The following is a 15,384-nucleotide window of genomic DNA, read 5'->3' on the forward strand; positions in this document are numbered from 1 at the left end:
TCAATACAGTAACCAAATAAAATAACTGAAACAAAATAGGTCTTCAGGAGAAATATTAAAAAATATGAAATCCGTAGTGGAATGGGTACGGGGGAGGGGCTTCTAAGAAGACAAAATGTCATACTGTGTGACAAAGGTAATGCTTCAGACAAATCAGGAACAGACGACCATCAAATGATGGCACCAGAATAACCCACTGAAATATAGCCCATGCGAACTACCAATCTATTTTCAAATGACAAGAAAAGTTTGCTAAAATACCTTCATAATCCTGGAGGCTGAAAAAAATCCTCCCAGAGAAAGACAGAGGTCAGAAAGCCCGTTCACCCATGTCGGGTCTGCACCGTGGGCAGAGGATGCTGCAAACTTGACAAGTTACTCAGAGGAAACTCCTGACTCTGGACTAAAGCATTAGCTTCAAGTCTAAGCAACAGGGTCCCGCAGATGAGGAAGAAAACTCAATACAAGAAGAGCTGAGGCTGGGCATGGAGCCAAAGACCTGTGGCGCCAGCATTTAGGAGGTGGAGGGAGGAGAGTCAGGAGTTCAAGGCTAGCCCTAGCTACGTAACAAATTCGAGGCCAGCCTATGTTACATAAGACCCTATCTCAAAAACTGAACAAATAAAAAAAATGAGCTAAGGGTGTGAAAAGACAACTTAAGAAAAAGAAAAAACAGGCTGGTTGGTAGTGGCATACAGCTATAATCCCAGAACTTGGGAGACAGAGGCATGTAGACCTCTGAGTGTGAGGCCAGCCCAGTCTACAGAGTAAGTTCCAGGACAGCTAGGGCTACACAGAGAAACCCTGTCTTGAGGAAATAATTAAAAATAAAGAACAAAATAAAAAAGAAACACTATGGCCCAGAATTATATAAATTTCAGAGAGATGCCTCAGAGAATAAGAACATGTACTGCTCCTAAAGAAGATCAGAGTTTGAGTCCCACCACATGGCAGTGGTACCCCAGTTCCAGGGTACCCGATACTTCTGACCTCTGTGGGATCTTGCACACACAGTACATGTATGGACTTTCAGGAACAGATACATGATCATAAAATATTTTTTTTAAAAAAAAACATATTCACCTTATAATCAGGGAAGTTAAAATCGACACCCATTGCTACTCTATTCACAATGACTAGGAAATGGAAATGGCTTAGAGTCTATCAGTTGATGAGAAGAAAATGTAGTAAAATACACAATGGGATATTAGTCAGTTGAACTAAGAAAAGAAAAACGAACTTTGTAGGTAAATGGATGGAGCTAGAAATAGTCATTCTGAGTGAGGTAGCTCAGACCCAGCAAGACAAATGTCACACTCTCTTTCTCATCTGCGGATGCTGGCTTTGACTCTTTAGATGCATGTGTTTAAGCAGGAATATCCATAGAAGGCAGAGAATTAGTAAGGAGGCACGGAGGAAGGGTTTCGAGGAAGGGTTAGAACAAGGTGGTGTGAAGAAGAAATAGGAGTAATGGAAAAGGAAGGGTTAAATGGGGTGGAAGACGGGAAGGCAGAGTAGAGGAGGGATAACTGACACTGATGACCTTTGAAAAAGTCACATGCAACCAAATGCTATGGAAACTTCCTAAAATATATGCATATATTCAAGGTGTTTAAATGGAGCCACCCTGAATGGGAGAAGGGCAAAGACAATGCCTTCCCCAGACACCAGAGGCTATAAAACAAAAAGTCTGGAGCTGGTATGGGCTACCTCTCCTCAAGTTGTCAATGTAGTTTCACAGACCCCGCCCAGGCATGACAGGTTGCTGGCATTGCTCTTGGTTTCCCTCCAGACCTCGATGACAAGCCTATTGATGCAGACCCTGCACACTTGGGTCCTGAGACAGGGAGAAATCAGGCTGGTCCTGACCTGGAAACTTCATTGCCATTGACTAGCTTTAATAGTAATGAGAGGTTCAGCGCATGCAACCAGGAGAGAAAAGTCATCCACCGTCCTCCCCTGCAACCAAACCCTGCAAGCTACCATAAAGACTGACCTGGCACTATATGCTCATTGGTGCATTCATGGCGGGAATGTTGCAGGAATAAGCGACAGCTTTTTGATTGGGTTTAATGTCTACCTCACAAGAAAGAATTCATACCAGGTACAATTAACTGCACCGAGACCCCAAGGCTGTCTAGGTCATAGACTCCGGAGGGGAACCCAAGGTTAGTATTCTGCTAAATAAACATAGTATTAAACTACACCCTGAGTGGACGGATTAGTGTATCTTCCGACCTTTATCGGAGAAGCTCCTTTCTTGCAGTTTTTGATTACTAGGCTCAACTGGTCAGCATACAGATAGTAAGACAGTGGTGAACTTAGCTCTAAATCTGCTCTATCACACCTCTGCCTCCAAGGCTCAGGAATCTTCACTGGGGAGGGGGGGAGGCAGCAGGAAGGTTGGAGGAACCAGCCAGGAACATATGCAGTGAGACAGGGTTTGTCATCAAGCCTGAAGACGTGAGCTTCTTCCCTGGAATCCACAAAGTGGAAGGAGTGAACCAACTTCCACAAGTTGTCCCCTGACCTCCCTCCCATGTGCATGCTGTGGCACGTATGCATGCACACGCATGCATGCTGAGTAGATGCAGGTAATAAAAAAATTAAAATATACGCTGAAATATCTCAAAGCACTTAAAATAAATAAGATCGGGTTTTATGCGGACATGGAAAATCTCTATATCACGTGTAGTGGATAAACAGAATGAAGGTAACAGGACAACAATTCTGTTTGTTAGACTTATGTGTATTCTATTTATGTATATGAACATGAATGCCAGTATTGTGGTCTGGCATAAACACATCATGCCAGTTGCTTTGGTGGGAGCCAAGGATTAGGATTGGCAGAAAGGGCAAAGGTGAAGCTAATTAGCTGAATTAACACTGCTTTTTCATTCTACAAGGAGTCTGCAATCATTAATTACCTGGCAATGTAAATGCTGACCCCCTACAGAAACTGTCCAGCTGGTTTTGTGGTGGTCTATGTTTATTTCTCAATCATGTAGCATGAAGTTGATTGCCTTTACACCAGTTGGCAAGTGTTTTCTGTGAAGGCCACTTGTTTCTGCTGTTCTAGGGCAAAAGCAGCCACATGACATTGTGTCCTAATAAAACTTTATTGATAAAAAACAGCTAATGGGCCAGATTTGGCCTATGAGTTATAACATGGTGATGCCAGTTTAGATTAAGTTCACCAGGTAACTGAAGCATTTTTAAGCAAGTACTTAGTATAATAAATAATCTTCCTATTGCCAACTGGGTAAGCCACAGACTCAGACGCCTTGCTCAGAATAATTTAGACTCTGGCCACATCATTAGAGACCAAACATTTATTTCAGTGTAGATAGTCCAGCCACCTTTCATCTGGGTGGTGGCCATTCACCTTTCCAGGGGCAATGAAAAACAGTTGAACCTGTACAAAGGCCAGCACCACACTTGAAACTCAGAGGGACGTTTGGCAGCCTTGAAGGTGTCTCATGAGAAGCCCTAGGTGTGTGGGGGCCTTACAGCAGTGTCTCTGACTGCCCTGTGGGGAGAAGATGGGGGCCTTGGGATTCTGAGCATACCCAGGGACGATTCTGACATGGGGGCAAGTGTTGCTCCTTGCAGAAGAAGAAAATGTACAAAATCCAGAAGTAGAAGTACAAAGCCGCGTAGGTACAGTGGGTGTTAAGGAAGTGAGACCTGGGACTGTCCTGCTGCTGTCCTCGGCCCACTAACCTGACAAGCTCAAGGAGCCAGGGTTAATTGCTCCTGGTTCTCACAGTCTTCAACAGTTCTATTTTCTACAGGGACTCCAATCCTGTTACAGAGGGGCTTGGCTGCCGTCTAACGCCTAAGAGCACCTGCAGAAGTAAGGCTTCTGTTTTGATAATTCCTTTGCAACACAAATGTAGGCCAGGTAGAGAAGGGCCTCCTGGCTCCATGCCCAGCAACTGTCTTTGTGCTGTATTTAACCCAGGGAGGAGGAGAGGAAAATACAAGGTTGTACTATGCTCCATATTCCATTGCTGACCTCAGACCTCAACCGTACTCCCATAAAACTTCTGGACAGAGACATGGAGCATTTGACTCCCGGAAAGACAAAGAAAGCAAAATCGTACCTGCTTGGTGGCCACTGTTTTCGTGGGATTCCTCCCTTGGGGTCCACTTTGAAGAATCGGGAATGATGGCTCTGCGTGGAGCGTGGCGCACCTGCGGTGGCTGCCCAGTCGCACACGGAGGTCTCGCAGTAAGGCTGTAGTGTTTCTATAGTGCTTTGTATGGGCCAAGGTCGAACTCCCACGGAGAGGGTGAGCCTCTCGCTAGAAAAATGACCAGTGTCTCCACGTCTCCTTCTTGGCTAATCTGCTATGGCGTCCCCGGCCGTAGGAGCTATGGTTTTTCTTGCCCACATTTCTCCCCAGGTCCAATGTAGTAAGAGGCCCCAGATGGCACTCCTAAGTCCCAAGTCCAGCACCTGAACTGGTCATGACCAGATTACCGTATTTACTCTTGTTATACACCCTCCTTTTTTTTTTTCATAGTTTCCATCACTGTCAAACATATAAAGGGAAGGGTGTTTTAAGTGTCTGCCCTGATTCTGGGCCTGGGCCTGCCTCTCTGAGGGTGTTTGTCACTGGAGATAAGGTGTCTTGGAGTCTACAGTTCCTAACGCTCTATTTTTCCAAGTCACTTTCTGGGACTGCAGTTGTGACACTGGTATATTAATGTGAGAAGTGGGGAGGAGCAGGAAAACAAAGGCGAGGGCTATGAGACAGGTAAGAGTTTGCAGTTCCAAGCTCAGGGCAGAACGCTGTCTAGGAGCAGGCAACTGGACCGTTGAGAAAGTTCTGAGAGCTTTCTCTTTCCTCAGACTCTCCTACAAGACTGGCTGGGAACTGGCCCAACAGGAAAGGGTTTTTTTGTTTGTCTGTTTGAGGCTTTTTTTTTTTTCAAGACAGGGTTTCTCTGTGTAACAGCCCTAGCTGTCCTGGAACTAGCTTTTGTAGACCAGGCTGGCCTTAAACTCATAGAGATTCGCCTGCCTCTGCCTCCCAAGTGCTGGGATTAAAGGCGTGCGCCACCACCGCAGGGTCAGCAGGAAGGCTCTGAGTGATGTTTTCTCCCCCCAAACCTTCCAGAATTAGGAAGCTGTTGCTAATAAACTCCACCACCCTCAAGATTGCCTTAGCCTTCAACAGGGCCCTAGAACACATGAAATAGGGATTGAAGTCCCCAGAAGAAACAGCCTATCTAGTGAACTCTGGGGTAGCAGGAGAGTGTCACGGCCTAAGAGACTGGGAAAACTGAAATGGGACACTGACTTCCAAGATCAGAGGTAGGCCTTTCGTAGCCGAGGAGAATGGGCAGGACTCCAGCTGAGGCGGGGCAGCAGGCCAGAAGTCCTTGAGCCACAGGTAAATTATTACAGCTTTTATCATCTCTCAAAGCTCTTCTGGCCCACAAAGGTCTAGGTTTACATCTCATATAAAAATGGGAAGTTATGAGCCGGGAAGTGGAGGCGCACGCCTTTAATAGAGGCAGAGGCAGGCGGATGGCTGTGATTTCGAGGACAGCCTGGTCTACAAGAGCTAGTTCCAGGTCAGCTACTAAAGCTACAGAGAGACCCTGTGTTGAAACTCCTCCCCCCCCAAACACACACACACACACACACACACACACACACACACACACACACGGCAACTTATTTACAGCAGAAATGGGGAAACCAGAATGAGTTAGGAGCCTACCCAAGGAAAGAAATGCCCTTCGGTCTCTGAAGGCTTGTCTGGCTTTCTCCCTCTGGGTATGCTGTATCAGGCTCTAGGGGGCATAAGGAGGTGGCAGGGTGGCTGAGACTCAGTGTTCATGCAGGCAGGGCTTTATTTGGAAGCCAGTTAAAACACCCTGTACACGGTGGTTACTGAGAATCCCAGACTGGTGCCCTGGAGGAAGTCTGAGTCACTCCCAGGCGTGACTTCGGAAAGGGGGAGAAACTGAAGCCCCGGCCTCTACCCCAGCTACCTTCTGCTGCAACCAGAACAGTGAGCTCCTGAGGCGCCCATGAGAGGCAAGCCTAGGCAGTCAGGGTCTTTGGTAAAACTTTATAAAAACATTACAAATAAAAAACAGAGTCAGACACACTGATGGTGTAAATACAGGTGAAGGAAGACAGGAATTTATCAACCTGCCCAGTGGCCTTTCTCAAAATCTCTTAACATCCTTTTTGGGTGTGTGTGGCCCAAACTGACCTTCAGAGCACAGAGGTCCCCATGGGGTGGACTCAGAGGGACCCTCTCCTTTTTCTTCTTTGGAGGACACATAACTCTAGTTTGCTTTCTGTTGCTGTGATAAACATGGTGCCCAAAAGAAACTCAGGGGAGGACAGGAAAGGGTTTATCTAACTTTCTCATCCAGGACACCACCCATCACTGAGGGAACTCAGGCCAGAACGCCAGCAAAGTAGGCGTTTGAAGCAGAATCCATCCTTTGTAACGGTATACAGCCTGGTTTCTGTTTTTGCCTACCCACCTTCCTTTTTAAAGTTATCTTAAAGTGGGTAGAACACAGGTTATCAAATAGTGGGTTAGACTGATTTGTAACTTTGAAACATTTTCAATCATACTCTTGACTCTCACAGAAATCTGGGCAGAGCTGTTGATGGAGAATAGTTTCCTATTGTTGTCGATGGCTGTGCAGTAGAGGACAAAACTGGCTCCCAGGTGACTCTTTCCTAAGGATTTGCTGTGTACTTTGGCCACAGTCACTACTCCATGAGGAACCTTCTCTCTGCATCCTGCCTTCTCTTCCTTGAAGAACATGTTCTATGCAAAGTATGTTTGGACAAAGGTGACATGCAGACACCAGGGGTCACGCGCACTGTTTTCCATTCTCCTCTGTTTCTCTTTGGCTTACTTCCAATATCTTTTATGGTTTTGCCTTACCTTTCTTACTGACAAATTTTGTATATACCAACCACGGATCATGCAGGACTCTCCTGTTTTGTTCTCCTGGTAGACCATGTGCTATGTGTCAGCTGGATTACCAAGCAACTCACTACTTATGGTAAAAATGGCCCTGACTGCTAAAACATATCTGTACCGGGATGACTTGCAAACACCGTTTGTGCCCACCAGGGACCCACACTTGTGAGTCTCTCTCAACATGCTAACTTTTCTAGGTGCAATGATCCATTTGGGGGCCCCTGGAAGCTAAGTCAACAAAATTATTATAAGAGAGTCTAGCCTCTGGGATGTGGTGTTTGTACACTAGGCAGGTCCTCTACCTACCTTGTGTGTTCCTGTCTTCCATTCCAACTGAGCAGCCCCATGCCAAATATGAAGCTCCGTAGTTTTGTGCATATGAATATTTATGAGTCTAACACCAGCCCCTGGGGTGCACTGCAGATGTTTGGGTTGAACTCAGCAGGTTCTGCATCACCCTTTGTCTCTGTTTATAGGGAGTACAAGGCACCATGGTGCACCTGGTCCACCTCTGTGAGAGCAAGTTTTGCAGTGTTCACACGTTCCATGATGCTTTATTCGTGGTAGAGTACACTCATGTGATAAAAGGCCCCTCCCCAATAACCTACAGCCTTACTTTTTAGATCGCAAGAATCCAACTGCTATAGAACCAACGCTAACTTTCTAATAAACTCAACAATACGTAGCCTAGCCCAGATGAGAGAAGTCAGTCTTGGTGGAAGTGCTCCATTTTTTCTGTAAAACAACGGCCAGGCCATTCACCGCACACTTGGTTGAGCAGTGGCCCAAACTGAACGGAGCTGCTTCTCCTCCTCCGGGGCTCCCTTCCGGATGGAAACATCAGGCTCGCCTAGCTGCTTCCCTCACTTGGAGTATGTTCTTCATTTGGCGGGTCAGATACTGAGCTCTCATCGGTCTCTTGGCTCTCTTGCCTCTCTTGCCTCTCTTGCTCAAGGGCCATTCTCCGCTGTTCGGCAGAGACGTTCTTCTGGATCACAGCTTCCGTGTGGCTGTGAATGATCTGATGGGCCGCAAGAATGTGCTTCCGCTGTGCGAGCCTCACTGAACCAAAGGAACAGGCGAAGTTTTTACTTTTCTGCTCGAAATTGTCCCCCAGCGTTTTTAAGATAGGGGTGAAAAAAAATTTCAAAATGCATATTTTGTTTTGGGTTTACTGTGCTCAATAAAAACGACCCATTGTGTGTTTTAGAAGGGCATTTTCTGAAAATGAACCAGATCTGTTATATTTTGAATTTGAAGTGCTTTTCCATGGAAAGCTTGGCTACCAGCTGTGGCATTACTGAGAAATAATTGGGTTATCAGTGTTCTAATTTTCATGAGTTATCTCAAGTGCCCAATCTAACCTTATAGAAGTTCATTGAATTGTATAGTCTTGGACTTTGATTAATTTTGGTGTGTGATGTTTTTAATCATAAAAGTATTTTTTAATAATAAAATTTATATAGCAAAGAATCTATTGAGTCATAGTTGCGTGGACTAATAGGGGGTGGGGCCTCGTAGAGGAAGTAGGTCATTGGGGGTGTTGCTTTTGAAGGGTATATCTCGGCTCTGGACCATTCCTTTCTCACTCTTGTGGTGGGACCAGGGCATGGACATCTTTCCTCAGCTACACTTTTCTGTCCTTCTGCCTCACCAAGGCCCAGAAACAACAGCCCCATTGATCCATTGGATGGGATCATCTGGGACTATGAGCTCAGATGGTGGTCCTAGGAGCAAACCCTGTGAACATGTGTTACTAAGCTTTAGCACAGGCAACAGCAAATGGCGAAGCCCCTGGGAAGGATGAGTGTTCACATTGATAACAATAGTGAGTGAAATTAGCAACCTGTACTTGTCCCTGACTCGTGCTGGAGACTGCTTCAGACAGTTGGCGTGTGAGCATTCATTTAATTCCATCACAACCTTAAAAGAGAATATTATTAGCAGTCTAATTTTAGAAGGAAACCAGACAGCTAACTAGTTAAGGACAGTAAGAGGTACCATGGATGGGGCATGGTGGCACTTGCCTGGACACCTAGCACTAAAGAGACTAAGGCAAAAAAAACTATTAATTCAAGTAAGCCTGGACTGTATAATATATGAGATCCTGTCCCCAAGAGGAAAATTAAATGACCTATGTATTCTTTACTATTTGGGTATCAATTACTTTACACAGGGTAGTTTATATAGCAGATCACCCCACTTTGCGGTAAAATAGTTGAAAAAGCGGGGACTTTGGGGACACAGTGGTCATGACTCAGCCCTACTAGCTGGTAATTTGTTTCCAATCACTAATTTCCTTGACAGAAAAATGAGAATACACCTATAGCTGTTATAAGAGATTCAGATACTGTGGAGTTTCTAATGCTTAATGATCTAAATTGACCTTGGCATGCACAGTAAGATAACTGGGCTGGGGAGAGATGCACAATCCATGGTTGTGGATGCACAACCACCTGCATCCTTCAGAGGATCTGATACATTCTTCTTGCTTCTGTACACACACACACACACACACACACACACACAGAGAGAGAGAGAGAGAGAGACAGAGACAGAGAGACAGAGACAGAGAGAGAGACAAATGATAAAATAAATCATAAATCTTTAAAAAAAATAAGATAATTTCAAATGGTCTATGAATATAGCTTAGTCTTGGGTAAAGAGTGTGCACATAACATACAGTTCTCTTATTTGAAGAGAAACAAAGCCAGGTGTGGGGGCACACGCCTTTAATCCCCACACTCAGGAGGCAGAGGCAGGAGGATCTTCTGTGAGTTCAAGACTAGCCTGGTCTACCTAGAGAGTTCCAGGGCAACCAGAGATACACAATGAGACTCTGCCACAAATGAATAAATAAATTAAGAAATACATGAGAAATAAAAGTCCTGAGTATTCATTCTCTGTCTATAGGTAAGGAAATGAAGACAAAATATAAAGGAATCAGTATTATGTGACGAGGTTGAGGGCTCACCCAGCCTGCCCACTGACAGTTCCCTCTGAGTTCCCCAAATTCAATATCCCCTCCAAAGCTTTCCACTGAGGCACAGAAGGAGATTTGAGAAAGTTTTTTTTAAATCATTTCATCTTTAAATTTTTTCTATGTATGTGTTATAGGGTTGTTCTCGTGAATATAGGTTCCCTCAAAGCCTAGGAGTGCCAGATCCTCCAGAGCTGGAGTTACAGGGGTTGTGAGTCACCCAACATGGGTGTTGGAAACCAAAACTGAGACTTCTGTTTCTGCTGCCCGGAGGGAATTGCAAACTGACACACACACCCCCTTTTTTCTTCTATCTCTTTCAATTCCCTCAGGAAAGCTGACTCTGAAGAAGGCTCAATATTTACCATTAATTCTCAGGGATCTTGAAAACATAGCAGCCCTTTACACTACAATATATATTACTTGGTCTGCATATTTAACTCTGTCGTTGTGGAGGCCACAAGCACTGGGGGTGGGAGCACAGCCATCTTTTGTGTGGGGATCCGGTAGAACCCACAAAAACATAAAACTCACTCATTCTTCTGTCCGACACTGACTTGTGCTACGGGAATCTAAGGGTGGTGGCCATGATGTGTAAGCACACTGATTGCAATAAACTAAGGACGATAGAAAAGACACCATAAGCCGACTAAAGCACGGAGTGCTAGAGAGGTCCTGTTCTAAAGTTACGCTACCACGTGTAGACGAAATAGCAACATTCTCCGACCTAATGCGCCAGAGTCCACTAGCCCTTTGTCCTTAATCAAGCACGTGTTTCGGTCTCAGTCTCTCCAAGGCTGTCTACCAGCTAAAGGCCTGTGGGCCACTGTTTCATGGTTTTGTCCTGACGACTTCCCTCTCTGGGATCAGACCTGGCCCCAACAGTTTAAGGGTTCTGAAAGAATCTTTTGCTTCTTCTTTAAAATTTTTATTGTTATTATAATTTTAATTATGTGTATGTGGGCGGGAGGATGCCCATATGAATGCAAGTCCCCACAGAGGTCAGAGGTCAGAGGTGTCAGATCCCCCTGCAGCTGGGGTTACCGGAAGTAGTAAGCCACCTGAAGAATGCTGGGAATCCAACCCAGGTCCTCAGGAAGAGCAATATGTGCCACTAAAGCCATCTCTCCAGCCCTGGGTCCTTTTCTCTTTAAGACACATTCTTTTCTTTCCTATTGACTAAAAGCACCATTATTTTAAAACTTGCCATTTTTGACAAAGGACAAATTGAAACCATTATACTTAGATCTCACCCCAGCAGAAACTCTATTAGCAGCAGGGTGTTTTTAGACTCTTCAGGCACCCCTGCCTCAGTACCCACTGTTTCTGCATCGGTCTGCAAAAGGCTGCAAGTGTGTGGGTCAAGGCATAAAACTCCCTGGGAACTTCAAAACTTCCGGTTAAAGGAATTGGCCTTCTGCCAATCTTGCGGGAGTGGATTCTGTCCCCTACTGGAGGTGATTAGGTTCTGCAGTTAAGCTTCAGGAAGAAAGTAATAAACTCTGAAGTAAGAACCCACTGCTTTTTCAGAAATCCCCACACCTTAGTGAAGCACGATTAATAAAAACTCAATGGCAGAAAAAAGAGTTTCAACATGAGGGTCAGAAAAGCCAAGCAGCCAGCCCTTGGCTCTTGCCTCAACCTAGTCCGAAATGGCGATCCTGCTTCCAGGAACCTCAGAACGAGACTGTGTCTGAGAACTGTCTCCTCCCACTTTATAATTCTCTCTAGTTCTAGGATTAAGGGTGTGCACCACTACTGCCTGGTTTCTATGGCAAGCTAGTGTGGCTACTGGGATTAAAAGTGTTTGTCATAGCTGCCTGATCTGTAAGGTTGGCCAGTGTGACTGTTCTACTTTTCTGATCCTCAGGCAAGCTTTATGTATTAAAATAAAAGTGAAATGCCACTCCACCTTTGTCTAGAATTACACCCCTTACCTTTCTCTTTGACAAAGTCCTTTTGTACCTCTGGGATGAGAAAGCTATAAACCAACTCGGCAACAATCTCCTCTGACTGAAGAGATGTTCGACTAGAAAACAACATCAAAAACAAATGAACAGATAAATAAAAAATGAAGTCCTGCTTTTTCTGCTTGGGCTGCTGATAGGCCCTGAGACCCACGTGACCTACATAAGCCATTCCTCAATGCCACTGTCACTTTTCCCTTGATTGGATGACCTGAAAGAGCACATTCCTGACAAGCTTGTTTGACTTCATAAAAACATTAGAATTTGACCCCATCCTGCCTGCTATGAAGCACATGTTAAAAATTCAGCAAATACTTGGAAGTCTAAAACATATTGGGATTCAGTCCAAATAATCAGATATATGTCAAATACATATATCTACTCTGCTTTTATGTTCTGGGTATTGTAATGTATAGGATGGAATTGGACCAGAAGGATAGAGGAAAACAAAGGATTCAGTCCACAGTGTTCCTACCAAGAGGGGTATGGGCGTGTTGAGTCCCAGTGAATTCTGCTAGTAAAGCAATGGACATCAGAGCATGGCTTATATATTTCTGGCGGGGCCTGAAGTCTCTGAAAGATTACAATTGAATAACAATAAATGTCATCATTCATTTCACAGTTTTTTCTCATGATGCATACCGGTTTTCCATTTCATAAGCGATATCATTGATTTCCTCAGCGATCTTCTCAATTTCTGCTCTGGCTTGTTCTTCTGCAGTACTGTCTTCTGTGTTCAGTATGATGTCTTCCAGGTAGGATGTCACAGTGCTTTGGTGGACTTTAATCACCTGCGGAAATTAAAATATATATACTGCTTAAGAACTTCTATTGTTGTCAGTACAGAAACCACACAAACGTTGCTTGGTGATCTCACAGTTCATATATTTCTCTCATTAAGCCACTCGTCTGTTTCTCATCCATTTACCTGTGCTTTCTGGGCAGCCCAAACCACTTAGTCCAGCTCATAACTTGGATCTTGGGTCTTACTTGGATGTTGGTTAAAAGCTCTACAAAATAATGATGATCAATAACTTGGTCTGGATCCCGGTTGTCCTTATCAGTTGTGTGACTTGGCCGAGCCACCTAACTGTAGCAGAGGTTAGGGAATATTTCCTAATACCCTTTCTGTCTTTTATCTTAAATAACAGAATCTCTGGATTTCAGCTAGGCAAACAGGTATGCAAGGGCTACATTGCCTAGTTCCAGTTTCTGTAGGACCACATGACCAAGGCCAGGCCCCGTCAATATGAGCTGAGGGGATATGCCCAAGAAAGACTTAGCTTCCCCCTCTTCTTTCGCTCTCTTTCTATGTTTTGTTTTATGGACATGAAACCTTTGAGGACAGTAGTCACCTTAAGTTGCCATATTTTAGAGGCTGTAGAGCAGAAGGGGAAAGGATTCCAGGTCATAAAATGGCCCTTTAATCACTTTTTGAAGATTTCTTGAAATCATGAGATAGAATGCAGAGGGCTTTTTGGTATGCAGAGCGCATAAATGTACATACAATATAATGAATTAGGATAAAACCAGCATCCATATAGTTGCTGCTAGTGCCTAAGAAGACCACTGGGTCCTTCCTGAGCACAGCCTATGGCCACTTTCATGAGGGTCCTAATGAGTGCTTATTTAGCTTTAGAATTTTGCTCTCTGACAATGTAATCTCAGGCAAAACCACTTAGCTTTGTTTGTTTCACATACATGCACACACACACACACACACACACACACAGAGAGAGAGAGAGAGAGAGAGAGAGAGAGAGAGAGAGAGAGAAAATATCACGAGCATCAACACTACTTTGCGTGTGTGTCTTTGTCTCAACAAACTGTGAGTCTCATGGTGGCAAAAACATTTTTTTTTTTTTTTTTTGCACCACAGCAACGTTTATTGGGAACGGGGGGAGGGGGGGGAGCGGATCAGTCCTTCTTGGCCGCCGCCTTCCTCATGGCGGCCAGCACGTTGCTCAGCTCCTCCCGCTTCCTCTTGGCGCGTATGTGCGTGCCCACCCGCTTCTTGATGAACTTGAGCTTGCGCTTGTCCTTGGACACCTTGAGCAGCTCCATGGCGCGCCGCTCGGTACGAAGCCGCACACCTCCCGGATCATGTCCCGCACGAACTTGGTGTGCTTTGTGAGGCGCCCGCGCCGCCGACTGTGCCTCGGCTGGCTCATGTTCTTCGTCACCTTGTGGCCCTTGTTGAGGCCCACGGCCATGGGGTAGCGCAGGGCCATGGCTGCTCCTCTCCGATGGCGGCCGCGACAGGAAGCAGGCAAAAACATTTTTATGTCTGAATATTTCTTTGAATCTGAGATAATACCCAGGACTCTGCTTGGGCTGCTGGTAGGCACCAAGACCTGTGTGGCTTGTTTCTTAGAGGGCCCAAAGGTGTAACCTAAGTTTGTGATACTTATTCTTTTTTTTTTTTAATTTTTTTTTTCCAGACAGGGTTTCTCTGTAGCTTTGGAGCCTGTCCTGGAACTAGCTCTTGTAGACCAGGCTGGCCTCAAACTCACAGAGATCCACCTGTTGCCTCTGCCTCGAGTGCTGGGGCTGGGATTAAAGGTGTGCACCACCACCACCCGGCGTGATACTTACTCTTTATGTATCTTGAACCCCGATATCAACCTTAAGCCCCACCCCTTCCTGATGTTAGTGTCTTAATGGCAGTGCAATACATTATCAGCCAAGACATATTTGTCGAATGCCTAGTATGTCCAGAGCCCACGCGGATGGTACAGAAAGCACACCGTGAATACACAGCACACTCACTCTCGTGAAGCTGAGCATTTATTCGGGAAGCAAGCTATAAAGATATAGGACGCTAGATAGCTGGGTTACAGCATAGAGATGGGGGAGGGGAGAGAAATACCGGCCGCAGAGGTGCTTACTCAAAGCGGTCCTTAAGTCAAACCAAAAATGTTGTTAACTCTTTTGTGCCCTTCCCAGATGAGACTGAACTCTCCGCCTTTCCACTTGACTGTCCCAAGCTAAGTTTCCGATGAACTCCTGATTGTGCTTCTGCCCCTAACCCGTCTTCCTCTCCACCTACCCACCTCCCGAAGGAGCAGTCACAGTCGTCTAAGCCATGGACTAGTTGCCATTCCTGATCGCTCCCTGTGCCTCCCCGTGGCCATATCCTTTAAAGAGGACCCCATTCGCTGCCTCGCTTGCTCCCTTCGTGGAATTTCTAATTCTACAATTATGCGCACGTTCTGTGTTATTTAAATTGCAGGAGGGAAGGGCTGTGCCTGTGTCTTCCCTCCAGAGTACCCACAATGCCTTTTTACTCTCCAGTGTACAGTGGAAACTCTGCATATTTGATAAATAAGCTGAAAACAACCCCAAATCCCATTTAAGTCATGAATTGTCTGTATGATTTCGGGAGACATCCCAGTATGAGATGTCTTTGGTTAAACCTGGCTCCCCGTAAGCCTGGATCGAGGAAGTTTACTACACCCAGCTGCCCCAC

The 15,384-nt window shown here is 45.3% G+C and overlaps 2 protein-coding genes and 1 pseudogene across 5 annotated transcripts in view; all 3 read right to left on the reverse strand.

Moving 5' to 3' along the window:
• Positions 1–4,446, reverse strand: part of Nr1i2 (nuclear receptor subfamily 1 group I member 2) — a 43,771-nt gene extending 39,325 nt beyond the window's left edge. For all 3 annotated transcript variants that reach the window (XM_048422334.3, XM_048422335.3, XM_048422336.3), the window contains exon 1: positions 4,107–4,446. The gene's annotated coding sequence lies outside the window, so the exon portion shown is untranslated. The remainder of the gene's footprint in view (positions 1–4,106) is intronic.
• A 3,056-nt stretch (positions 4,447–7,502) lies between these two features.
• The window catches only part of Cfap91 (cilia and flagella associated protein 91), a 41,900-nt gene continuing 34,018 nt past the window's right edge, over positions 7,503–15,384 (reverse strand). The window contains exons 15-17 of one of the 2 annotated variants that reach the window (XM_048422809.3): positions 12,558–12,706; positions 11,886–11,977; positions 7,503–8,030 (exon numbers count right to left, since the gene is read on the reverse strand). In XM_048422809.3, the coding sequence (XP_048278766.3) occupies positions 7,819–8,030; positions 11,886–11,977; positions 12,558–12,706 (453 nt within the window). In that variant the 3' untranslated portion in view covers positions 7,503–7,818. Of the gene's footprint in view, positions 8,031–8,085; positions 9,463–11,885; positions 11,978–12,557; positions 12,707–15,384 lie in introns of those variants that run through there. The other variant, XM_048422810.3, reaches the window with a different exon arrangement.
• LOC148122957 (large ribosomal subunit protein eL36 pseudogene) lies at positions 13,833–15,370 on the reverse strand (annotated as a pseudogene).

Source organism: Myodes glareolus, chromosome 2, assembly GCF_982192425.1.
Source record: "Myodes glareolus chromosome 2, mMyoGla1.1, whole genome shotgun sequence".
Lineage (NCBI taxonomy): Eukaryota > Metazoa > Chordata > Mammalia > Rodentia > Cricetidae > Myodes > Myodes glareolus.